This window comes from Thamnophis elegans, chromosome 6 (assembly GCF_009769535.1).
Source record: "Thamnophis elegans isolate rThaEle1 chromosome 6, rThaEle1.pri, whole genome shotgun sequence".
Taxonomy (NCBI): domain Eukaryota; kingdom Metazoa; phylum Chordata; class Lepidosauria; order Squamata; family Colubridae; genus Thamnophis; species Thamnophis elegans.
The window spans coordinates 70,228,820-70,256,024 of record NC_045546.1 but is presented as its reverse complement, the minus strand read 5'-3'; the positions used below and the strand labels follow the sequence as shown (position 1 = coordinate 70,256,024).

Sequence of the window (27,205 nt, the reverse complement as noted above, 5' to 3'; positions counted from 1 at the left end):
AGTGCAAGGGGGTCATACTCGGGCGTGCCATACCCATAATGCATGCAACCCCCCCATGCATATGCCTGTGCGTGCACACCCTGCGCATGCGTGCATGACCCCCTCCCCTTTGGCCTGCGATAGATCCATTTTTCGTCCTCCCCAGGTTCCAGAGGCTTTCAAAGAGCCTGGGGAGAGCGAAAATAGTCTCCCCCGCCTTCCCAAGGCTATTTGTTGTCTCCTGGACTGCACTGGGGTGAACTGAACAGCCTGGTCTTGGAAATGGAGGCTGTGGCCGATGGGCTTGGCCCTGGGCTCTTGCTCTGCCTGCCTGGGAGACGGAGCCCAGGGAGGAATATAACGGCCGTTTTGGAGCACCTTCCACTTACATCCGCAGCAGCTGTGCCTGCCGCTCCCCACCACCTTTGGGGGCAACAGAGGAAACTGCTCCTCTTGGTGGGGAGCGGCAGGCACAGCTGCTGCGGATGTAAGTGGAAACCGCACCTGGCCCCAAGCCTCGTGACCACCTTGCCCAGCGCACAGATTTTGTTTCTATTGCGGCCTGCAAAGACCCGCGCTTTGGCCAGCCGATGCCCGTGGAGACCCATTTCCTGGCTCCATGTTCCCAACCTGGGTTATGGGGTAACCCCTGGGCATTATCCTCCACCCCCTACAAAGCTGTTGCCACTGCCACCTCTGCTGGATTTGTTTCCTACATCCATGCCGCCGCCGTCTCAGGTTCCAGTAGTCATTCCACCTGTTCCATCAGAAGCATCTGCAATCTGCAATGGTCTATCCAGTCCATCTCTCCTATGGTGGCTTCTCCTTCTGGCTGCTCCAGCATCCCAGACAGAAGCAGCACTGTGACAGCCGCCGAGAGTGAGGGGATGGCAGTGACAAGGACGGGCAAGGGCTTCCCTCCCTTCCCACCTGAGTGGGCTACTTGCACGGCTCCAGCCCGCTGCTCTGATGAGGATCTGTGGTCCAAAGCGCTGCTGCTTCCAGCCGGGATATATTCTGCCAGGCCCTCGGCTGTGTCTTTATGCAGGTAGCTTGTCTCCCTGCCAGCAGCTCCTCCACCAGCATCCCAGCTGGAAGCAGCAGTGCAACAGTCGCCATTACCAGGGGCGAAGGGATGGCGGTGGCGAGAACAGGTGACCGTCACTCCTTTGTCCCTTCCCCAACAGTGGCTGTTGCGCTTCCGCTTCCAGCTGGGATGCTGGCGGGGAGGCAAGCTACCCATATAAAGACGCTGCTGAGGGCCTCATATAATATATCCCGGCTGGAAGCAGCAGTGCTTTGGACTGCGGATCCTCATCAGAGCCACGGGTTGGAGCTGTGCAAGAAGACTGCTCGGACGGAAGGGGAGGGAGGGAAGCCAGGGCCCACCGGTTCTCACTATCACCATCCCTTCGCCCCCGGTGGCGGTGGCTGTTGCGCTGCCACTACCAGCCGGGATATATTCTGCCAGACACTCGGCGGCGTCCCAGTACCAGGGGTGGTGGTGGTGAGGACAGGCGGGCCTGGGCTTCCCTCCCTCCTCCCACCCAAGCAGGTTCTTGCACAGCTCCAGCCCACACCATGATTTTGCTGAGATCCTAGTGTGCCCGCAGATCCTCCACTGGGATTCAACCTTGAAGCTGTCTGAGCCACTGCACCGATGCTCGGGTGAAAAAGGATGCCGCCATGGGAGCCTGGATCACCCAGAAATCAGCCTAATGTGCTCTGCGAAGAGCCATCTCTTCCTTCCTCTCTTCTGCCTTCAATGCATCTTCTGCGTTTGGTGGAATTACTGAGGGTGAAGTTAAGGCAGCCACTGGAGTATCAACCTTTGGGACATGGACCAAGTGCAGGAGTTCTGGATCCACACAGTAAAGTGTGTTTTCCTGTGCGCTGCTTGGAGAATCCAAGAATGAGTTCAACTTCTGTCTATCTGCCCAGTGACTGAGTTTTTTTAAGAGCTCTGGCCATGCCTCCTTGGCTCGACTGCCTTCAGTTTCTCAACTCAGTCAAGCCCATAAGGGGTGATTATATTCTTTCCTCACTCAACTGAGCAGAAAAACAGAATTCTTCATCTTGTATTCTCCAAACAGTTCATCATATCTACAATTTGAGTTTTTGGAGGGCATGTAGCCACTTTGTAGCTGGCTGAGAGTCTCTCTTCGATGTTAACATTTCTTTAACACCGGAAGCCTGGCTCAACTGCCATACGGCTGATTGAGCACTCTGCTAGTGTCTCTTGGCCAATTTGCGGCAGAGCGACAGGACCTGGCTCCGCACCCGGTCTTACTTCCCGCATTGGCTCTAGAGGATGATCAAGGAGCGCCATAACAACGGGGGTAAGAGGCACTTAGCAACCAAGTTCAGCTTTGTGCCTTGAGCTGGTTTTCGTACCCGTTGCTATTTTGTGCAGCCTCACACCTGCCACCATTTTGAGTTCCCATCAGGCTTCCTTGCAGATAGCGGTTGCCTCCAGGTCATCCAGCCACGAGCTTTGGAAGCCTCACAAGGTGATTCAGTATTTGGAGGCCCCTTACAGACTGATCAAGTGCCAGAGCACTCGTATGAGCCACCCAGGGCGTGCAATATTTCTTAGCCCTGGAGGTCACTGTCCGAGAACTCAGTCACACTCTGGTGAGGCTGTGACCGTCTAACAGTGTTGCGGATCTGCCGAGCCTGGCATTAACTTGACCTTGCAACAGATGGTGAGTGGTTGTGTTACCGGTCTTATCTCTGTGCGTACTTTGGCTTGCCACTAGGAATGGCATACCATCGTAAGGGGGTAGAGCAATCTCATCCAGGGCCTTCTTCAGATCTGCACTCAGGGCCAGGATCAAAAGAGACCAGATCATCATCCAAAGGGCCCTCAAAGAGCACCAGGTCCAAGGGGTTTTGGTGACCTTGATGCGATCTCAGCAACTAATGCCACTGATCATTCTCTCCCGCTTGTTGGGAAAAATGATTTCCTGTATCTCAGTCGTCCCGTTCGCGAGATTTCATGCCTGGCCATTGCATGGTTCCTGTTGCCATATCAAAGATCCAGTAGAAACAACTACAATATCAAGGTACGAGTATCCATGAGAGTATGTTGATTGCTCCTCTGATGGACTTCCCCTGCCAAAGAGAAGGGTTGTCTATTCAAGGAGCCCACCGTGTGATCGTAATTTCGGACACTAGTCTGTTCGGCTGGGGCACCCATCTCCAATCCCAGATATCACAGGATCGATGGTCACAGGAGGAGCTGGAAAACAGCATCAACTGGCTGGAACTCAGGGCCGCCCATCTGCCCTCCGTCGATTCCAGGACCAGGTAGCTAGCTGACATGTTCTCCTACTCATGCACAATGTAGGTACCAAGGCCCATGTGAACTGCCAAGGGGGCACCCACTCCAAGGCCTTGATGCAGGAATTGGAAAAACTAGGACTTTGGGTGGAGGCCCATTTTCTCTACATTTGAGTGGAGCATATTTCGGGAGCAACCAATACCCAGGCAGACTGGCTGAGCAGGGCCACCGTGACCAATTGGAATGGCGCCTGCATCCAGATCCCTTTCATCATCTCTCCAAAAAATTTGTCCAGCCACGAATGGACCTGTTCACTTGACCAGAGAATGCTCATCTCCCAAGATGTTTCAAAGTTTCCAGACACTGGGAGCAGAGACAATAGATGCTCTCTGCAGCCCTTGACCTCGGGGCCTTCTGTATGCCTTTCCTTGCCCTCATCCTGAGGATGATCAGGAAGATTCTCACAGAGGAAGCGGAAATCCTTCTGGTCGCTCCGTACTGACCCAGATGTCCATGGTTCGCGGACTTGATCAGCCTATCCATCTCCCAATCCATGGAGGATACCCCAGAACAGGATCTCTCTCAGCCAGGGGTGCAGGTCCACCCCAAGCCTTAGTGGCTCCAGCTAACTGTCTGGCACTTGAGAGGGATCTTCTGAGAAGGGGCAATTTCTCTGGGCGCATTATCCAGACTATCCAGGCTTTGAGACAGGAGTCCACAAACTGCATTTACAATGCGTCCTGAACTGCATTCTGCCAGTATTGTTCCGCCAACCTCATCAACCCTATTACATCTTTGAATTCCTCAGGTACTCGAATTCTTGCAACAAGAACTCAGCAGGGGGTTCGCCCCCAATACTCTCCAGAGACAGGTGGCTGCTTTGTCCATGATCCTGAGAACTAACTCCAAGCACTCCCTTTTGCAATATCCACGGGTGCATAGTTTTCTGTGGGGTGCAGCAAATCTGAGACAACCAGTGATTCATCTATATCCCACATGGGATCTTTTCATTGTTCTACAGGCTTGCATCGATCCACTGTTCAGAACTTTGAAAACAATGAGTCTCCAACTTCTGATGTTTAAAGTCTCCTTCCTTGTGGCTGTCACCTCTGCAAGGAGAATCTGAGAGCTGGCGGCACTCTCCGTCCAGGAAAACCTGTGCATCATACGACCGGACAGGGTCATCCTCAGACTAGACCCATCCTTCATTCCTAAAGTGAACTCCTGTTTTCACAGGTCACAGGAGGTCATTTTACCAGATTTTTGTCCCAGCGCCAGCCACCCCACCGAAAAATGGCACAAATTAGATGTCAGAAGGGCAATCCACTGCTACATTAAAAGGACAGCATATTTCTGATGGACAGAATCATTCTTTGTCTCCTTTCAGCCTGCTTCCATGGGCAAGAAAGTGTCTCCTTCCACAATTGGCCGATGGCTGTGGCCCTGCATAGCGATAGCCTACGAACATCAATATACACAGGTAACAGGCCAGATTATGGCTCATTCAACTCGCAGCATAGCTACTACGGCTGCCTGGGCTAAGCAGGCATCAATGGAGGAGATCTGCAGAGCTGCATCCTGGGCCTTTCCATTGCTGTTTGTCAGGAATTACAAGCTAGACTCATTTGCCCCGGCTGAGGTGTCGTTTGGGCAATGGGTCCTTCAACAGATTCATGAGACAGACAGGACCCTGGACCAGCCTATCTCCTGCCCTTGAGACACTAAGCTTGGGTATATCCTACGCTTGGATTCTCCAAGCAGCGCACTGGAGAGAGACCATTGTCTTACATGAACTGTGGTTCTCTGTGCGCTGCAGGAGAATCCATTCCCGCCCAAAGGGCTTGGGTCCAGTGTCCATTTGTGAGAGAACTTCAGAGCAAACTGCTGATCATCGAAAGTCTTCTTCTGGTTCATGTCTTCATTGAGAAACTGAAGTCAGTCGAGCCAAGGAGGCGTGGCCAAAGCTCTTAAAAAAACTCAACCATTGGGCAGATAGTTGAACTCACGCTTGAATTCTCCCACAGCGTACAGAGAACCACCATTGGGGGGTCTAGCAAATACGACTGAAGAAGCCCATTGTCTCTTTATAACATCCAAGAAAATCCCTGGAATAGAGATGACATCCACCTCTGTAGTGTTCACCATGAAAAGGAAATCCTCCTGCTCTACCAAACTCTGGGTTGGCTCTTGAGCAACAGAATCCTTCCCCAGGCAAGTAGTGCTTCCAACTCTAGAGAGAAGTGGTTTAAAGAGAGAGGGACTAAACAGGGCCTTGAAGGTCGGTCTACAAGGCTGGTCACCTTCACCTTCAGAAAATGTCCTTCGCCAGGAATCTCCCCTTCTGACAGGGAAGACTGGCTCTGGATGGAGATCCTGGGAATAAGGCCCTTGGCCTGGCCCTTCGTAATTGGGGGGACTCCCCTGCAGGGTGCCCTAGCTCGAGATGCCTGTCCTGGTTGGCAACTTGCCCAGGTAATTGTTAGCTCTGATGCATATAAGCAATTTCCTCTCTGATGGCCTGAAAAATCCAGTCTCAAAAAAGGTGGCATGTCCTGTTCCTGAAGCCCCCCCCCCCCCCCGATGGAACCCTAACACTGTAGGGGTGAAGGTTACCTCTGGAATATGCCTGTGTCCCCTACCAGACTGTCGCCCATCAGCTGTCTCAGGGAATTCTGGCCTTGCATGAACCAGAAGGTCTGACTGTGCCCTAGATCTAGACAATTGCTCCTGCTTGCCCTGCTCACTAAGGGCGTCTGGGGACCACGCCCTAGAAGGTAGTACCTGATGTACTCCTTGATGTCCCTGCAGATCCGATTCTTTTCTGGCTGTATTGAATTCCCTATCCAAGGCCTTCTGCCTTTACCTGGCAGCCATTTCCTCTGCCCTGGAGGATTTCTTATGAGCCCAAGCCTTAGCTTTAATCTTGGCCACTGCAGCTAAGCTAGGGTATCTGGGCTTGACTGGACCTCTGCCATTCCTCTCTGTTTCTAAGGTAGACCCTCTTTCTCCCTGCCTTAGGCCGCAGCTTGCACCAGCCTCCTCCATCATGTAATCTAGCACAGGTGAATGCCTGAAGTCAATGCAGACATGCTCGAAAGCCCTGCTACAGGCCTAGGGTAGTTGCAGGCTCCTAAAATTACTCCCAAAGTTCAGGCAGGAGCACCAGCCCCCCTCCCAGTATGGGTACAATGGGCCCCCGATCCAGCAGTTGTAAAGTGGAGCAGGATCTTCAAGTCACTGGGCTAACCCCAGGTTTGGCAATGCACGCCGGCCTCACCGTTATTGTCCTGAATGTCTTAAGCGACTCCCTGCTGCCGCAGCGATGTGGAGAGAACAGGAGCCTGGCAGCTCTATCGCCCAGCAACTCTCTCTCCAAAGAGTGCCTGTGGAGAAAATATTGGCAGTCCTAAACTTCCCTCAGGGAGGGCCTGTGGAGATAATACTGGCCTTAGTCCTAAGCCTCCCTCAGGCACGGCCTTATTGCCGCTGCTGCACAGGAAGGCTCACTGCAATGAAAATGGCACAAAAATAACTGTAGCTGAATCAGCGAGGAGTCGAATTGCCCTTGTGGCTTTAAAAACCGTACAGACCTCAGCTCCTGCCAGGCCAGGGAAAGTCTTTGCCGATGGAAGCCTCGAAAATGACAGGCTCTCGGACTGGATAAAAGATCAGCTGCTAGGGTCTCTAAAGCTCCGGTCCCAGCTTCCAAGGCCAAGAAAAGGCGCGAAATAGCCACCTTCCAACAGCCCTCCCTAGCTTCAAAGGCCATTTGCTGCCTCTGACTCCGAAAGGCGCAAAAGCGCTCGCCACCGCTTTTAAAGTCCTCCTAACACCTCATTGCTGTCTCTGTGGAATAACCAGGGAATATAACATAACAACCAACAAACTTTTTCCTCAGGATCCCTGAGCTCTGGAAAAAGCATCATAACAAGCTTTTGAGAGTTGAGAGACTGGGGACCGTTACCAAGGAAGCGTGTCCTCAGAATTTCAACTCAGTCAATAGAGCTAGCAGGCTAGAGGTACCCATTCTGGACTCTCCTATCGATCCAACGGAGAAAAGCATCTTCATGTTTTATGTTACCTAATATGGTAAATATGTGGCTCCTCTTCTAGAGTCATCTACAATCTCCTATTTTCCATAAAATTTGTAATTTTATTGGACTAAAAATTGGCTAATACACACTTTTGGAAAACCGTAAAAAATAGGAAAGTTACAAGGAAAGTTTTTAAACGTTAATAAGACAAAACAGCAAATAAAAGGGGTATGTGTTGTGTATCTCTATGTATATCAAAAACTGGAAAATAAAATAATCTTAAGACTTCCCGATGGGACATAGCCAGTGGTGGGATTCAGCTGATTTGGACTGGTTCGCTAGAAGCGGTTGTTAACTGTTTGGTCATTTGGCCAAACCAGCTGAAACCTCACCCCGTTCAGACCTCCGGAGGCTTCTCCCACCTGTTACAGTCTGATATGGAGCCTCCATGGGCCTGATCCAGCCCTCCTAGGCCCCATTTGGGCCTCCTGAGGCCTCCCCTGGCCTGTTACAGTCCAAAATGGGGCCTCTGTGGGCTCACTTATTCCTCCTCACCCCATTTCCCATGGCTTTACTGTACTTACTTTTGGAAGAGCTGCATAAGAGGATGACCCACGTTGCAGAGAAGCCCAAGTCTTTCATTCAGAAGCTGGTGAAGCTGTAAGACGTGAGATGTAATTAAAATCAACTTTCCCCATCTGAATAAAAGACCAGCTTCTCTGCCATGGGGGCCTGCAGGCTTAGTTTGGGCCCAGTTGGCCAGCATGGAGAAGCTTCTTGCTTGCTACTGATTGGCTAGTTCGAATGAGCAGTTTTAGGGATTGGGGTGTGGCAGCCAATCAACACGGGGCTTGCAGTTCAACCCAATGAGACAAAGGAAGGATGCCGCTCGTTGATTGGCTGCTGTTGCTACCTCAATCCCTGAAGCTGTCCTAAAGCAGGAGGCCTGCTGACCACATGGCCCCAAGTGAAAGTCTTTTACTCAGAAGTTGGTGAAAATGTTTTCCTTAGATTTCACCTTCTTACAGCTTTGCCATCAGCTGAATAAAATACTTTGGATTCTCTGCCTGTTGGTCAGCCTCTGGAGATCTTCAAAAACTAAGTAATCCATGGGAAATGGGGTGTGGAGGAGCAAGTGGAATCTGTCATGCTAGCAAAGCTGGCCCAGTCTGTGGAGACCCAGCGGGCCAGGATGTGGGGGAGAAGCAATTGTGGGGACCCCATGAAGTATCACTGGAGTGGATTAGGGGAGGCCTTGGATGTCTTGCTCCAGCACTAGGCCCCACATCCTGTTCCCCAGCCTGAGGTACCTCATGTGCATTTAAAGACCTGCACATTCAATTAACAAATGTATTGGGGAAAGCAGGGAGTGATCACGTTCATTTAACGTGATTCAATCAAACGAATCCCCAGGTTAAATGTATTTGGCAGGCTCTATTACATTTGTAACTGGAGGGTTCCCTGCATAATGAGAGGGAGGGAGGGTCACAGGGAAATCCTGCCTTAGCACCACACAAGTCCCGTGTCACAGCCACCCCTGCCATGCCCACCCAATCACACCTACCCAGCCGGTCATTAGGGCAGAGAACCAGTTGTTAAATTATCTGAATCCCACCAAAATGGAAGAATTTAAAACAGATTTTAGAATCTGATACTACTTTAATTCAAGTGTTCCTGCAACAATAAAATTCTCACCCAGCAGTTTGGTCATAAAACTTTTTCAAAGAAGTATACAGGAACAAATAAACAAAAATACTGGAAAATGGAAGGAAGGAATTGATGATCCCTTTTCATTTAGCTACCAGAGAAGCTTTACTGAGTTGCTTCTAGTATTGAACCTTCTGTAAAGAAAAAAATGGAAAAGTCAAAATCATCTTGGCTTTCCATTCATGGTGTCCCAACTACCATGACAAATGCAAAATATGATCCCATATAATAGATTTCAGAACTTACAACAAAGGTTTAGATTTTTGATCTGAATATATACTTGCACTCCTACTGCACTCTTTTAAAATTTGATATTTTTCTATAAGTGCTATGGCTCTGATAAATGGAATATTTAAAAATGTAAATTATTTCTGCATGGCCTTGAGTTTCATCACCAGGTTTTCAAGCACAGCATTTTTAATCTAAAATATCTGGTTCAAATCCCAAGATCTTTTAATTGAAATTTTCTCTTAACAGTTTTATCTGCAATACATTCAATCAAGCAGAACGGGGAAGAGATTTTAAAAGAATCTCAGCTGGGATTTCTTCTGTTTATGTATGTTCAGCCAAGGCTTTCTGTCAGCAGGCAGCTCTTCCCTCTCTGTAACAAAAATAGAATTTCATCCACTGACTGCTGGAGGCAGCACATGGTAATGCTACTACACACAGATAGAGGGATCCATTCACTGATGGAGCTAGAACACTTTACTCGTCCTTCTTCTGTATAGAGCAACAGCTGCTGTTAAATTGCAAGAGAATTAAGATCATGGTATTTTCAAACACAGAAATCTGATCTGAATCATAAATGAGTAGAAACTGATTTAACTATCTAGGGATGATTTTCCATTCATCTGAAAATTGAAAAATGCACTCTGTATATACTCCAGAACACATTGCAGCTATTTTCTCTTCTATGGAAAGGGAGATCAATAATTTCCATTTACTATAAAGCCTTTTGGAATTAGATTTAGGAAAGTAAGTCAACTCTATATGATACTGTTTCTGCCACTTGGACTTTTTCCTACTTTAACTCTTAGCTTTAACTTTCAGTTAAAGCTGAATTTTTTTATCACAAAATAAGAATCATCTTCTGAGTAGACGCCTTTTTGGGCATCATGGAAATTGAAGGTAGAATGAAAAATGTTGCAGATTGAACTACCTTCCAAAATGTTTGTGGGTATGGGCCAGTGGTGGGTTTCAAAAACTTTTCGAACCTACTCTGTGGGTGTGGCCTCCTTTGTGGGAATGGCTTGCCGGCCATGTGATCTGGTGGGAGTGGCTTGCTGGCCATGTGTTTTCTCTCTCTCTCTCCTTCCTTTTGTCTCTCTGTCCCTTTTTCCTTTCATCTCTCTCTCACTTTTTCTTTCTTTTTTTCTTTCTTTCTTCCTTTCTTTCTCTTTCTCTTTCTGTATCTTTGTGTGTGTGTGTCAGTGATAGGTTTCAAAAAATTTTGGAACCTCTTCTGTAGGTGTGGCCTGCTTTCCGGGTCCACTGGTGGAACCTCTTCTAACGGGTTCGGTAGATTTGACGAACCGGTTCTACCGAACTGGTGCGAACCAGTAGGAACCCACCTCTGGTATGGGCTATGTACATTGCTCAAGCAAAGCTTTAACAGATACTGGAGACTCAGAAAGTTCAGGGCACAATCTTTGCAAGCACAGTAGTAGCTGGGTTTCAAATTTCCCAACTCTCTCATGACTTGGGCAACACAAAGTATATACATTTCAAAAAATAAAATGCATGCAATACCAAAAGCAGATGTGTGGGAAAATAATGCATGAAGTCTCACAAACCAATTATTCTAAGAGTTCTGCCACTTTCTCTAAGTCAAGGCTGGAGAGAAGAGCCAGGTTCAAAGGGCTTTTTAAACAAAGTCAGGGTAGGAACCATACACATCTTTTGGAAGATTGCCATTCCAGAAGGCAGATGCTATCACAAATGAGGTCTGGAACACATCAGATGGCACTATTTGATCAATAGGATACCACTGCCTGGCTGGGTAGGATGGGCATCAAACTACAAATCCCTAAGCAGCACAATATCTGAAACAACGTGCACTTTATACATTTTAACATTCTCCCTGCAAACATTTTCAGCATTAGGTATAAGAATGTTTCATGTGATGCAAGATCATGCCTGTGTGGGAAATGAATAGTAGAAACACCCTGATCCAGATGTTTTAGTTGTCTTATTCTATAGCCGGGATGGCGAACCTATGGCACGCGTGCCACAGATGGCATGCAGAGTCTTCTCTGTGGCATGCCAGCTGTCGCCCCAGCCCAGATCCACCATGCATGTGTGCGTGCCTCCCACCGGCTAGCTGATCTTTGGGTCTCTGGTGCACAGGTGTGGAGAGGGTGTGTGCATGCAGGGTATGCGCCGTTTTGGCTTCCAGGTTGGTGCAGTCAGCCTTCCAGGCCCAAAATCCTGCACCAACCTGGAAGCCAAAACAGGGTGCGGGGCAGGTGTGGGAGGCCCCTCCATGCCCCGTTTTGAGCCTGGAAATACTCCTGCATCAACCTGTGATATAACCCACACATACTTTTGTTCAGGGGAAATGTCTTTTTTCCATAAAATAAATAAAATGTGCTGCATATTATGAAAGCTGAAGCACAAAGCTTTCATTACTTTGGCAGAACCTGCCTAAAGCACTTTTCCTCACCTGGTCCCCTTCAAATATTTTGGATGAAGAAGAGCTCTAAATAGGAAATCAAAATGTGTATTTTATTCAGAATTTGATTATCCTGCTGCTGATCTCTCCACATTTCCAAACAGTTTTCTAAAAGCTGTTTGTAAATGCTTTCGTTCCCATCTTTTCCCACAGCATGAAATAAAGAATTTGAGAATGTGTATACTGTTCTCGTAGGCTGGGAAAAGAGTGGGTTGGGGCTAATCTTCCTCTTCTTGCTGCTTCCTTCATAATGAACTCTCTTGCATACTTGAATAGTATTGGTTCCCCATGCATCCCTCTGGAGACTGCAGGATGCCTATTGGTCATTTAATAAAAATGACAGCATGAAGCAAAATCAGAAATGTGTCTCCCAGTTAGTTTTGACTTTTTAATATTTTGACTAATAAATTTTCATATCTTGAAATCTTTTCAGATTATTAGTAACTTTACTGTTTACTAGATATTTTCCTTTTTCTGAATACTTTTAAATTGTCTAAATATTAAGTTACAGATAATGTAAAAAGCAAAGTCATTTTTGAACATTTTTATGAGGAAAAACTAGAATTTCCATATTAGTCCTCTGCCTTTAGCCAAGAGAAGACGTCATCTGAAATGTCATGCAGTGAAATCCCCCCCCCCCCCGGGGCATTAGCTTAGTAAGGCTTATAGTTGTATTAGGAAAATCCTTTGTTTGTTAGTAATTATTTTTTAATCATTGCTGCCTAAGCTGTCCTTAATATCATGCCTACATGTTTTCATCTCCTGAATGCCATTTCCTTCTTCTCTCCTACTCTATAAGGACCAAAATGCTGCAGCATTTTTCTCCCATCTGGAATGCTTCCTTGTTTCCAAATAGGGTTGTCTCTAATTGTGGAATTAGTTGGAGTCAAACTTTAAATCTATTTTTATTTCCTTGAAGGCCAAAAGAGATACAGAGTGTCGTCTTACGCTGGGTGCGTCCTGGTACGAAAGTCCTTTAAAGAAATACCTTTTCCAATATTGCACAAGAATTGAAATTTGGAAATATTTCTTTGGGCAAAATATAACCATAATGTGACTATATTGTTCAAAATGTTGCAGGAAGGAATTAAGGCTGACTGTTTAGTGCTTTATTCAACAGTTGGATTATTGGTTCTGATATCTCAATTTCTAGATGATTTGATTTTGAAGCATAAAAATGTTTCATTTGCAGACCCATTTGTAAAGTGCTTTGGTACAGTCTTCCATTTCTATTTATTTAATAATAACTTTTTGAGTTTTTCTAACTTAGCTGAAAAATTTCTAGTGATTTCTTTGATCCTCTTGAAATTATCTTTTCTCATTATTTTATTCTGTTAACATCCCTGAATTAAATATATTTCCTTGTCCTTAATTAATGATAAAAGTTTGTGTTCCTGTTGTGCATTGCTTCTGTTCAAAGCTTCCATCCTGTTTTTGTTGCTATCATGGTAATTGCCCTAAAAGCCATTTGGATTTTTGAAAAATAGGATACAGTACTTCAAATAAATAATTGTAGATTACAATTTTTGGATTACAAAATTTAGCTTTAAAGAGCCATTTAAAATGGAAGAGATAAGATCTATTCAAGGGCAGACACATATCTGGGGCTGTGGAAATGATGACAAGTCTGGAGTTCTTTGGGGGTGTTCCCCCACTTCCAGGACTTTCTATTCATAAGCACCTGTGCCAAGCTTTCAATGAATAGCCATCAATGTACCAGTCAGCTATCTTGAGCCAGAAGGCGCTGCCCAGAATGTAGTGTAGCAACAGTTGAGCGTGTAAAGTCTAAGCCATTTTTCAGGCGCCTGCATTTGCATAAAAGATTGGAGCTAAACATGGTTTCTCAAAGTTTTGATGATCTGTCTTTTCTTTTCTCAGTGTATGTTGTGGAAGAACAGCGAAGAGACAACTCTGGTGAAAGTACCTGCCTGACAGCATGTTGGACTGCACTGTGCTGCTGCTGTCTTTGGGACATGCTGACCTGAGATCCTTGAGAAGCAAAGGCTTTTGATACCTCTCTCTTGGAGTGCTATGCAGTCTCTTCCTTCTTCTCCTCCTGCTCCTCTTGTCTCTTCCTTTCAGCAGCTTTTTAGTACTGTAATAAATGAGATGGCTTTGTCCGAGCATAACATGCCTGCCAGTTGGATGCATGAAGCTAAATGCATCCTTTTTGATTTGGGTGGAGAATCACCCTCCTTTCTTCTTCTTCATGATTGTTCTTTAAATAATGTACTATATTTTATTTAACAAGCTTTTACTATAAATTATGTATTGATAATTTACACATACTTAGAAATAGAGTAATATGCAATAATTTAAGGCATTTTTGGTTTTCTCTTACGCTTAATTTTCTGTTTTAATAAACTTTATCCAATAAAATGTGATCCAGAAATTGGTAAGGCACTAATCAATTTTTCCCCTCAAAATGTTTAGAACACTAAAAATGCCAGTTATTTGTATACTGGCTCTCAAAGATAGGATAAAATATTATTTTTCTGTGTGTCATCTATTATCATCTAAATAAATGGGTGTTATGTGGGTGGGTGTAACTATTAGATTATAAATCCAGTTCTAAGTACCTTCAGTTAAAGTTCACTGGGTGATTTTTGGCCAGTTAATCTCTCTCAGCTTTGCTTGTCTCACAAGTATGCTTGCAAGGAAAAATGGAAGAAAACATTATTGGACTAACTGCTGTCAAGGAGGTAATGGTCATTGCTTTTATTAGGGTAGTCAAATTCATGAAGAAGAATTACTCTTGAGGTTGATGGGTCTCTCTTACCTCCAGAATCAAAACCATATGTCTTAAAGGCCAAGGCCTCCTGGATTCAATAGGAAAAGATTATTCTCAGGGCAAGTGGGTGCTCACATATTCAACAACTATTCAAATCAACTGCCTGTTTTCCTGGGTGTCTCAGAAGTCTCTGTGCTTGGTTGAGGGGATATTCCAGTCTGACATCTGAATCTAGATAGCCGCATGGTTACTAAGCAACAGTAGAAAAGGTTTTTCTGTCAAATTCAAAAGCCTCCCTTTCTTCCAAAAGTGCAAAATCACCTTTCCCCCTCCCCTCAACACTCCAAACTCAATATATCAAAAACGTCATAGACAAATTCCAAACTTTGAGAGTTTAATAACTCACTAACATTCTTGACCTTAATGTCCATGCAACGAATTGATTTACCATGACAGTATTTAATCAAATAGCAAAGTATATCTCTAAAACATATGTAATAACATTCTTTCAATTTAATACATCTTGACTATAAAAACGATGGCCAACAATTCTTAAAACATTCACTGGGGAGTTCAATAAACCCTACAAATAAGTATTTACTGAACTAACTTGATTTTAAAATTATTTATTAGAAATACATTTGAAATTATATTTTTGAAACCTAAAACCACTGACGTTATAAAATATTTCTCCAATATAAATTTCTTGCAATTTATCCCAGTATATGTTTGTCATTTTTAATACATGTAGAAACCTCCAATATATTTAAATTTTCTAAAGCTGTGAAAGCTTCAGGGCTAAAGAATTAACCAACTTTTGACTATATAGCAATTCAGCTAGCTTTGGTAAATTCAAATTCATTTAGCCTATGATTCCCCTCCAATTTTTTTCCCTCCCTGTTTACAAAAATATATTTCAAAATGTCAGTTTTTCCAGTAAAGTTCAAAAAAGTCTTACTAGCTTATGAAAAATTATGCTATAGTTAGAATCAAAAAAATGCCAGGATATCCAAGTTTTCAGAAAGAATTTTGAAAACTCCACAACTGAACATAACTAAACTTTTATGATTTATAAGAAATATTTATGGGGAAACAATACAGCTTTTACTCTCAACATACACATTACTTGTTTTACCTCATTTATTCCCAAAAATTTAGGGACACTTTCATCCATTTCTTACTATCTCTTTCATTTGTGTAATAAAATTTGAATAAAATTTCTACTAAGCTAAATTATCCATAGATATTTAAATGAAAAGGATAAAAAACCCTTTTTTGTAATTAGTAGGAATCTTGTTATCCATTGGATTAAAATTACCCCAAATTATTATATACCTAGAATTTATAACATAATGCTGTCGAATTTCTATAAAATTGTAAAAAAAAATATTGAAACATTGAAAAAAGAACTAAATGTCTGTGCTTCTAAAGGTAGAAGTGGTTAATCTTTCCTGAAGAATCCAGTGGGAGGGAGACACAGGGCAGATAGCAGCATCTCCGGTCAGTGCAGGGGGCGTGGGCAGTATTGTGACGTCTCGTGTACAGACACAGAGCTGCTCTCTCCTGCATACCACACTTGTGCACGAATCATCATCAGGTTCTTGGTTCTAGGCTATTCACACTTTTTCATTGCAATTCATGTTACCTCATCATTCTTCAACCATTACGTTATGGCTCTGCGAAAGTGTATTAATTCGCCAGACAGTTTCTGTTTCATCTGTGGTGAATATACAGTGTTGAAGCAACAGCAGAATATTACAGACTTTGTGAAAAAAGTATACTTTGCATACTTTGAACTAAAAATTGGAGATCAAGATAAATTTGGGCACCTCATAAAGTGTGCAAACGGTGTGTTGAGGACCTCCAAAACTGGTTCAAGGGTAAGAAAAAATCTTCCTGGATTCCTATGGTATGGCGAGAGCAAAAGAACCTTAGTGATGACTGTTAATTTTGTTCATGCGATGTGAAAGGGTTTAATTCCAAATGGAAGCATTTCAATTCATACCCCAATCTTCACTCAGCAATTCGTCCCATCCCCCATGGCACAGATATACCAGTACCCAAGCCCCCTGTTACTTGGAAGAGAGACCTAGCTCAGATGAAGGTGAAGTCATACCTGAACCAGATGACGAATCAAGTTCTGACTTTGAAGATGATACAAGACCAAAATTGTTTTCTCAGGAGGAGATGAATGATTTGGTAAGAGACTTGAATCTTCCCAAAGATGCCGCTGAGTTACTCGGATCAAGGCTGAAAAGCTGGAATTTATTGTTGCCAGGAGTGTCCTCTTCATGGTTCAGACATCATGAAAAGGAGTTTGTTCCTTACTTCGCCCAGGAAGACAAGTTGGTTTATTGCATCGATGTTGAAGGTCTGATGGGTCAATTTAAAATCCAATATGATTCAGAGCAATGGCGTCTTTTTATAGATTCTTCAAAAAGAAGTCTCAAAGCAGTTTTACTCCACAACGGTTTTTACGCTTCCATACCTGTAGGTCATTCCATACACTTGAAGGAAACCTACGAGAACCTACGGTTCTTCGTAAACTTAAATATGAAGACCATGGTTGGCAAGTGTGTGGGGACTTGAAGGTCTTGGGCATGCTGCTCGGGCAACAAGCTGAGTATACCAAATACCCTTGTTTTCTATGTCTATGGGACAGTAAAGACCGACAAAATCAGTGGACCAAGAAGAGTTGGTAGCCAAGGGTGCTAACAGTCGGTGAAAAAAATGTCCTCTGAGAAATTTTGGTATCTTCCCATAAAGTTCTTCTACCACCTCTCCACATAAAATTGGGATTGATGAAGCAATTCGTAAAATTACTTCCAAGAGATGGAGAATGTTTCAAATACTTGGTCACCAAGTTTCCATGCCTGTCGGAGGCAAAATTGAAGGAAGGTGTGTTTGTCGGACCAGACATTAGAAGGCTTATAGTTGATCAAGAGATAGTCAATACCATGATGGATCCTCAAAAAGAAGGGTGGATTGCATTTAAAGAAGTCATACAGAAATTTTTAGGCAATAACAAAGATCCTCACTACAAAAAGATCGTCGGAAGAATGCTGAAAGCATTTCAAGCTTTAGGTTGCCTGATGAGTTTGAAAGTGCATTTCTTCCAGTCCCACCTTAGCAATAGCAATAGTTAGACTTATATACCGCTTCATAGGGCTTTCAGCCCTCTCTAAGCGGTTTACAGAGTCAGCATATATTGCCCCCAACAACAATCTGGGTCCTCATTTTACCCACCTCGGAAGGATGGAAGGCTGAGTCAACCTTGAGCCTAGTGGGATTTGAACAGCCGAACTGCTGAACTGCAGTCAGCTGAAGTAGCCTGCAGTGCTGCATTTAACCACTGCGCCACCTCGGCCCTTAACTAATTTCCTGAAAATTTGGGAGCTGTGAATGAGGAACAAGGTGAACGATTCCACCAAGACATTAAAGAGATGGAAAGGATACACCAGGGAAAATGGAGCATTACAATGATGGCAGACTACTGTTGGATGCTTGAGAGAGACATTCCAGATGCTACTCACAAGCATAAATGCACCAAGAGGAGCCTCACAAGGAAGAAGAATCGATTTTAGTGTGTGTAGGTGAGCTCATTTCAGTTCAAAAAAGGATTTTCATGAAAATATTGTAACAAAACTTTTAATTTTTTAAGTCTATTTCCATTTATTTTGAGGTATTGCCTTATTTAACATAGTTATCTAAATTGTCAGGAAACGTGATGTCCTTTGACAAAATGGAGGTCATTTTTGGATTCAGCGCACAAAAAAACATAAAGATTACGTGGAATAACCAAAACAGCTCTCTTAAAAAATTTTTTTGCATACCTGTGAATTATCAGAAGGATCACGACAGACTTAAATACTTAGCCCTATCTAACAAAATGTGATTCGGTGGAAAGAAAAGTTTTACACTTAGGCAAGAAAAACCAAATGCATGGATAGGTGATAACTGACTCAACAGCAGTAACTGTGAGACAGATTCAGATTTCCTAGCGGACAACCACTTAAGTATGAACCAGCAGTGTGCTGCAGCTGCATAAAAAGCCAATTCAGTCCTAGGCTACATCAAGAGGGGGATAGTATCAAGATCACATGAAGTGTTAGTACCGCTTTATTCTGCAGTGGTAAGACCACCCTTGGAATAATGCATCCAGTTTTAGTCACCACAATACAAAAAAAAAGATGTTGAGACTCAGAAAGAGTGCAAAGAAAAGCAAGAAAGATATTTAGGCGATTGGAGGCTAAACTATACAACAGGGTTGTCAAACTCCTGGCCCGTGGACCGGATGCGTCACATGTCACGCCTGGTTTAATGACGGGGGGGAAAGACCCAATACATGACGTGATGCAGCCATGACATCCCTACAGTACAATGAATGGTTGCAGGAACTGGAAAATTTAGTCTAGCTAAGAGACTAGGGGTGACATAATAGTGATGTTCCATTACTTGAGGGGCTGTCATAAAAAAGATGAAGACTCAGTAATTAAGATGCTGGACTTATCAGCTGGAAAGCCAGCAACCCAGGTTTGAAACCTGAGTGCCATGTGACGGGGTAAGTTCCCATCCTCATCCCAGCTCCTGCCAACCTAGCAGTTCTAAATCAAGCAAATGTGACTACATACAGTATTTTTTGAAGTATAAGATGCACTGGAGTATAAGACGCATCAAGGTTTTGAAGAGGCAGATAAAAAAAAGTTTTTGCACTCTGCAAACCTCTCAAAAACAGCTTGTTTTTTTTTTCAAAAAAAAAGGGCACGAATAGCCTTTAGAAGGCTTGTAGAGAGCTCCTGGGGCGGGGGGGGGGGAATGAGCAGAAAACGGGCCCATTTTTTGTCAAAAAAATTGCATGGGTAGCCTTTAGTAGGCTTATAGAGTGCTCCTGGGGGTTGGAGGGGCAGAATTGAGCAAGATTTGGCCTGTTTTTCACTAATTTCTGTCCTCCTCAGCCCCCAGGAGCATTCTGAAAGCTTCCTAGAGGCCATGCACGACCATTTTGGGGAAGGGGGCAGGGTTTTGGGAGGCAAAAATTGCTGTATTCAGTATATAAGACACACCCAGATTTTCAGCCTCTTTTTGAGGGAAAAAGGTGTGTCTTATAATCCGAAAAATACTGTAAATGGGTACCACTAAAGTGGGAAGTTAATAGCATGCCGACATGTTGGCCACATCTATGGAAATGTCTTTGGATAGTGCTGACTCAATGGCCTTAAAATGGAGATGAGCACCATTCTCTATAATCGACAACAACTAGTACAGTAAAATCTGCAGGGGTTCTTTTATTGTACTATAGAGAGGAAGGAGTCAACGTATTCTGCAAAGCATTAAGGGCAAGATAATAAATAATGGATGGAAGTTTAACAAAGGGAGGTCAAAACTAGAATTAAGAAGAAACTTCCTGTCAGTGAAAATAATTAATCAGTAGAATGGCTAGCCTCCAGAAGTTGTGGGTGCTCCAACACTGGAGGTTTTTAAGATGAGATTAAAATGGTTCAGTCAATTTCTGATCATGGCCTTGAAATGATGTCACTGGCTTTGAGGGGAAAACACAGATGATATAGATTAGATATAGACAGAGATGATATAGATGACTAGATAACCCATGACTTGTTGGATCATCCTTTTAAAGATACTAACGGACCCTTGCACATTCTCCCCAACGCTCACTGCACCTCACACCTTTTGCACAGACAAAACTACAGTTCTAGTGCATTTTCACTCATCCTAACCCTGAACCTTGCCATGTCTCCCTCATCCCTGCACACTCTGTCCAACCCACACCTCACTCGTCCGCAGCCTTCCTGATCCACATACTATCTTTCATGCATCCCACACATCCTCCCTGACTGGCACAACTTGCACATCTTTCCAATCATATGGTTCATCTCACCCTTCCCAACCCATGCAGGGCCTCTCACTCTGGCACACCGTCATATGCCCTCCCTGAACGTTGCTGTGCCTCACAGGGACCCTTAACTTGCATTTGGCCTCTCACAGCCTCCCTGACCCACATTGTACCCTCCCTGCCCCCCGTGCCTTCCTTTACTCCCTCTCCCATCTGGCAGCAGCCATGGGACTGTGGTTCTTCATTCTGGGGACTTGCCATGTTTGGCTCTGAATAGGAACATATCCCCAGACACACTACAGATGGTGTTCAAACTGGAGGTCCTCTTAGGAGCCTAAACTCCTCTGTAAGTAGTAAATGTAGCTAAGAGAGCCACTGTACAGCTTCACCTTAGCAACCATTCAGCAAGAGTCTGCTCACAATCTCTCATATTTAGTGACCTCCCATTGAGAACATTTTAACAGATTTTACATAAGGCTGCCATTGAAAACTATTGGAAGCTCCAATGGACACAGCAGCATGGTTGTGCAACATATATACTCCAGAGTTTTTTTAAATATATGTTTAGTATAATAAATAGAAAATGGACAATCATGTTTTTTCCATATGCAGATGTAGCAAATTGGCTTGCCCCAAATTAAAAAGCTTTATACTTCCATTTCTTCATATACCACTAGTGGAAAGGAAAGCAGTATAAAGGTTTGACTGTTTTGTTTCCTTCTAGTCCTCTAAACCTTTGCTTAGTTTGCCTAAATTCGCTCAATGTTCGTGCATATATACAGTACAAATTTAGACAGTACAGCCAGAATAACCAAACATCTCACGACAATATAGAAAATAAAATGATCTCAACAGCAGGTGGCAGCACTATATATTGACAGCATCCTTGATAGCAAAAATGTATGTTTTATAGCAGAAGATATTCCAAATTCTGCAGAAAAATAACTGATGGTCAGTCAAGAATTCCAAACTGACAATTTTAATAGTGTTCAATTTAGAATAGTGCCTCCATTGTCTAAATCATTTTTTCACTCTTTACTTTGAAATTAGTTTTATACTTAGGTTACTATGTATTTTGCTAGGAGGTTTTATTATCCTAATAATAATAATAATATTTTACAATTCCTGCATTAAAAATGGAAATTGAGAAAACCCCAAACCACCACTCTGATCTTAGAGAAAATATGATGACCAGGCTCACACATCATAATAAGCTGTGGGACTCTAGCTATTGCCAAAGCATGCAACTCCCAGGACAATGGGATTATATTATGATCAAGGATGCCAGGAATGATATAATTCAGGAACAACTGGAACATTACAGATTGCCTATCTCTGACTTAGCATGATCTATGAATCTAGACACAGACATGAGCGATACAGCCCTCATCCACAAGATGGCAGCAACCTTATGATACTGTACTATTACATTTATTTTTAAGACTGCTATCAATATAATAGCTATAGCTATCTAGCAGAAAGCTATAGGGAGAGTTAAACGTGAATATTCCCTTACTGAAAAACTACTCTTACCTGTTCTGTGCCAGCTTTGAACCTTTCTAATCATTCCAAATTGCTTGTATTGTAAAAACCATTCATGCACCAATCATTGCCATCTCAAAACCTAGCTGTTCAGATAATTTTTCTACTTCTTTCCGTCTCCCTACAGGTTTTTTTTACAATTTTTACAAGCTTTCCAGTCCCTGAAAGCAAGAACCTTACTGCTTTACCTGTCTCTAGTGTGTGCTGAAGTCTCATGTTTTCCCAACAGAACAATCCAAATCCACTGGCTTGTGCATAAAAGCAAAACAGCAATCTACAGCTCCACTCTAACTGCATTCTGTTTTCAACAGAATAAAGTGTAAAAGATTGGGTCCTTTATCATTCTATTCTAGTCTGTTTCAAGAAACAAACTCAGGGCAGATTTAGCAGTCAAGGTGTATCAATTAAGTATTTTATTAGTGCATCAAACTACAAGGTTGGGTTGACATGATGCAGCTAGTTACATAAGCCAAGTTCTTCTTATCTTACATATCTTTGACTGTTTAACAATAGAGGTTCAAAACCTCTGTATCAACTATTCAGTCCAAACACAAGGAACTTATTGTGCTCTTCTAGCTGTGAGCATCTCCCGGATATTATCTTCAGCTTCTTTTACACTCCGTTCCAAATATGATTTCCTTTGCTGAAAGACAAAATAATAACAATCATCATCATCATCATCATCATCATCATCACATCAAGAAATTGCAGCTTCCTGCAATAACTCCAGCAGACCTGCAAAAACTGTGCTACTCAGATCATCATAACTTGTTTCCCCCAAAATAAGGCCATGCCTGATTTTTGGGGTAGACCTAAATATAAGCCCTCCCCCGAAAATAAGTGCACTGGACAATCCCCCTCCAGCCGGCCAACTCACCAAGCGGTATCCCGAAGACGCCAAGCCATGCAAGAATCTGTCCCCCCCCACTCACGCACCTCCCAGTCCTTACCACATCGATGTTGGCAAAGCACCAGGTCCTTGAGGAGCTCACAGCCGATGCCACCAGCACCCACCATCAGCACCCGTGCGGAAGCAACGGCCCCAGCCAGCTCTCCTTGCAGGGTCAGGGCTGCCGCCACCGCTGCCACCATCCCAGCACTGAGGATGGCTTCCTCTGTGGCTTCCAAACCCCAGCTGGAAGAGGAGAAGAGACTGGTTAGGTCAGCCGCCTTCTGCTGAGCCGGGGCAGAGGGTTTTCTGGGAGTGTGCTTCCCACTCTATGGTTCTGCCCCGGCTGTCGGAAGACTCGGCAGCAGGCGGCTGGCCCAACCAGCCTCTTTTCTGCTGCCAGCTGGGGTTTGGAAGCCGCAGAGGAAACCATCCTCAGTGCTGGGATGGTGGCGGCAGTGGCGGTAGCCCTGGCCCTGAAAGGAGAGCTGGCCCAGGCTATGGTTTCCGCATGGGTGCTGGTGGTGGGTGCCGGCAGCAATCGGTTGTGAGCTCAAGGACCTGATGCTTTGCCCACATCAATGTGGTGAGGACTGGGAGGTGCGCAAGCAGGGGGGACAGGCACTCGCGCAGTTTGGCACTTTGGGATACCACTTGGTTGGTTAGTGGTGCTCTGCCCAGCTGGAGAGGTGGGCTGCGGGCAGGCTCCCAAAGAGCCTGGTGCAGGGACAGGAGGATGCGGGCACAGCCTCAGGAGCAAACAGCTGACGAGTGGCTGTGTTGCGCTGTTGCAGTAGTGCAACACAGCAGCCATGAGGTGATCACGTTCGCTGCCTCCTACACCCCCAAAATAATAAGCCGCCCCCCCCCCCGAAAATAAGGCCACGCCTTATTTTCAAAGGGGTCAAAAGAAAATAAGATCCTGTCTAATTTTTGTGGAAACGTGGTATATTTTAAGAAAATACTTGATTGATACTTAGGACGCTGGCAGCCACCTGTATCAACCATCAGCAGCGGTCAATTGTATTTTTCACACATTTTTAAATGTTCAGTTGACTGAGTTTCATGCTTAATGAATAAAGTATATAATAATAACAACAATAACAATGCAGTAGCGATAATAGTGATAAGAGAGTATAAGATAGGGAGAGATATGCCAACAGGCATTGGGATTAGCAAGAAAACAGACCATTCCATAAAACAGAGAAAACATTTTAAGATCCATTTAGCAAAATCTTTCTAAGCACTGTAAATCAAACTCTGCTCTGACTTTTCACACTAGTAAATGAGAATTGTCAAAATCATATTTAATAAAATGCTGTTCCATGCATTTGAGAAGTAAAGTCACATTAATGACTAAACTATTCTTCAGACACAGAAGTATCAAAAATATATACATCATCAATCTATAAAGTAAAATGTATACAGTATTTTACAATGACCCCAAATGTTCAAGAAATGTTATATTTTATAACTTTATTACATTTATAAAAAATATAAAAATAGAAATAATTAAAAAACAGAGAAAAAGAAAAATCTCTCATTCTGATTTTAAGAAATGAAAGATATGAAGACTTCAGCACATTCTGAGTAGTACAAATTGTTGCAAATTGTTTTGGAGCCCGATAAATTCCAAGTATGAAACATTAACATTCTGCACCTTTTTCTATAGAAAAAGTTACAATGGCACTGGAAAATGTGAGTTATGACCATTTTTCATAATTATGACCTTTGCAGCATCCCCGTGATCATGTGATCAAAAATCAGATGCTTGAGAACTGGTTCATATTTATGGACTTTGCTGTGTCCCAGGATCATGTGATCACTTATTGCGACCTTCTGACAAGCAAAGTCAATGGGGAAGCCAGATTCACTTGACAATCAGGTTACTAACTTATCAACTGCAATGATTCATTTGACAGCTATGGCAAGAAAAGTCGTAAAATCAGGCAAAACTCACTTAACAAATGTCTCACTTAGCAACAGAAATTTTGGGCTCAATTGTGGTCATAAGTCAAGGACTGCCTGTATTAGACTATATTAGACGTATCATCATCAGGTAGGTAACATTTTCTAATTTTAGTATCAATAATTCCATTTGTGCACATAACTAAGCATGAAAAGACATTAGAAATCTTCAATCAAAAATAAATCTTATGGGGATTTTGAATTAATTATTCAATATGACCATTATAATTCACGAGAACAAAGAAATTAAAATCTGTTATTCAAAGATACTACAAAATATTATGCTAATACTGTATATTATTCTTGTCAGAGGATCACAGATACTATTCTTGATGAAATAAGCTCATTAGGAGAACATAATCTCACCTAGAAACTGAATATGGCCACAGTGTATTCAAGAAGTAGACAGGGGAGGGGATGCGCCAACGTCGCGACAATACAACATGTGTCTCAACAGTCTGAGACCGCTGTTGACACTTTTGCCACTGGACGGTCCAGTTTGACCTAAACCGTCCCGTAGAGACGGTGAACAGGAAGACAAAGCCTTGCTGGTCTCAGGGACATCGGAAAGTCCCTGATTGACCCAAGGGAAGCGCTTCAAGGCGGCGGCAAACAGGCAGCTCTAGGCTGACAAAGTCGGAGATGGCTCCGGAAGGAAGGAAGTGAAAGTGAGTCGATCTGGTGAGATTTTTTTTCTATTCTGACAAAGATTGCCCAAAGAAACTTTTTTTAAAAGATAAATTAGTCCTTTAAGTAAAAGAATAAAGCAGTGAATTTAATTTTTATTGGACTGCCTTGGAAAGTTTTTGTTTTTTTCTTTGTAACGATATTTTGTGGATTGAAGTGACCATAATGTGTCCTGTTTCTCCTCTTAAAGTGAATGGATTGATTTTTTCCCCTTCTATTCTTTGTCACCTTATTTTTGGGCTTGAACTAAAACCTTCTTTTTTATTTTAACAATTCTTCCTACCATTTGTTATTAAATTCCATTAAAGACAATTAAAGACCTTTGTCCATAAGCTTGAGACAAGTATGAAAAAGTGGAATCTGCCACTCGGAAGTCAGAGTCTGGAGGTTTTTTTTTTGAAACAATGTATCTTTTGTTCTTTCTTCTTTAATCTCACTGACTTTGTAACTTAAGGGTTTGCAACTTGCTTACAAAATCTGATAAAGAGCCAAGGGCACGAATTGTTTTCGCAGGTGCTTTTGGAAAATATTTTGGCAAAGGAAGGAAAAGGAAAGAAAAAGATAGAACCCTTCTTCTTTGAAGAGTACAAAAGAATTTGTGCTTAAGTCAAATATGGCTATCAGATTCCTTTTTTCTTTTTCTCTCCTCCTTTTTTTGGAAAAATAGATCAATATGCAGATGAGGAAATCTTAAAATTTCAAAATATCCTGGCTGGAATTCAAAATATATTGGAAGGATTTGGGAGATTTGAGAAAAAGTTGGATAGACTATTGTTTCTCACAGCGAAAGATGATGGGGTTGGAGCCCCAGAAATTAAAGAAGAGAATGAAAATATAGAAGATAAAAACAAGACAATAGATGAACTTATTAATGGAGCAAACATGGGTGAAAGTAGAAAGAAGGGAAGATGGAAAAGTGAATTTGACAATTTGGAGCTTTATCCCAGATTTCAAGATACAGGAGGAAAAAAAAGGGTGATAATGATAGAGTTAAGAAGAGAAACCTTTTCAGAAATAAGTCTGACAACCAAAGACAAGCTAATTTCAATTAACAATTCAAGGGCAATGAGATTAGCTGAGAGATCTTTCAAGCAATAAAGTGCAGAGAGAAGTTTATAAAAACTTTATGAAGGAGTTAAAAAGAGAATTGACACAACAACTGGCAAGAGAGATAAGACTGTTTTGCCACTGGAAAGATACAGGTTGATAATGAAAGTTGATGATAAAAAGTTAATTTTTTGTGGTTAATAAGTAGGAATTTTAGTATTTTGTAAATTGTTTTAGATTGTTATTAAATATTTATTCATTAACATATAATTAACTACGATAACAGTAATGAAATGATAACCTTAACTAGTAAAAGTAACTTGGATATAAATGGTAAATTGGGACTTGGGGAAAAGACCTATAAATTTTATTAATAAATTCTTGTTTAGATCTTGTTATAAAGATGTAATTTATTTTGGGTCTGATGAGAGGAAATATGATATAAATAGTAAATAATTTTTAGCTAACTACAACAATAACAAGGAAATGTTAATGGTTAATGTTTAATGATATATACATGTGTTGTATCGATAAAAGCAAATTGGATACAAGCTTTAAATAGTGCATTGGGGGGGGGAAGGGGGGGAAATGCTTAGATATCTTATTGATTTTTTTTCCAGAATATGTTATAAAGATGTAATGTTATTGGAAGTTTATTGAAATTGCGAATGAATGCCAGTAAGTGGTTGTGTCTTTAAATACAAATGATTTCAGATAAAAGCACGTTTAAATAATTGTAGTTAAATGTGAATTGTGGTACATTGATAGTAAGATACATAAAGATTTTTGATTTAAAATGTACCATTCAATATGAAT

General features: G+C 42.8%; 2 protein-coding genes across 5 annotated transcripts in view; one reads left to right on the top strand and one right to left on the bottom strand.

Moving 5' to 3' along the window:
* CYSTM1 (cysteine rich transmembrane module containing 1) overlaps positions 1-14,070 on the top strand; it is a 32,825-nt gene extending 18,755 nt beyond the window's left edge. For all 3 annotated transcript variants that reach the window (XM_032219835.1, XM_032219836.1, XM_032219837.1), the window contains exon 3: positions 13,553-14,070. In XM_032219835.1, the coding sequence (XP_032075726.1) occupies positions 13,553-13,659 (107 nt within the window). In that variant the 3' untranslated portion in view covers positions 13,660-14,070. The remainder of the gene's footprint in view (positions 1-13,552) is intronic.
* An 8,118-nt stretch (positions 14,071-22,188) lies between these two features.
* PFDN1 (prefoldin subunit 1) overlaps positions 22,189-27,205 on the bottom strand; it is a 35,312-nt gene continuing 30,295 nt past the window's right edge. Inside the window, exons 4-5 of one of the 2 annotated variants that reach the window (XM_032220190.1) lie at positions 22,749-22,933; positions 22,189-22,441 (exon numbers count right to left, since the gene is read on the bottom strand). In XM_032220190.1, coding sequence (XP_032076081.1) covers positions 22,787-22,933 — 147 coding nt within the window. In that variant the 3' untranslated portion in view covers positions 22,189-22,441; positions 22,749-22,786. The remainder of the gene's footprint in view (positions 22,442-22,748; positions 22,934-27,205) is intronic. The other variant, XM_032220191.1, reaches the window with a different exon arrangement.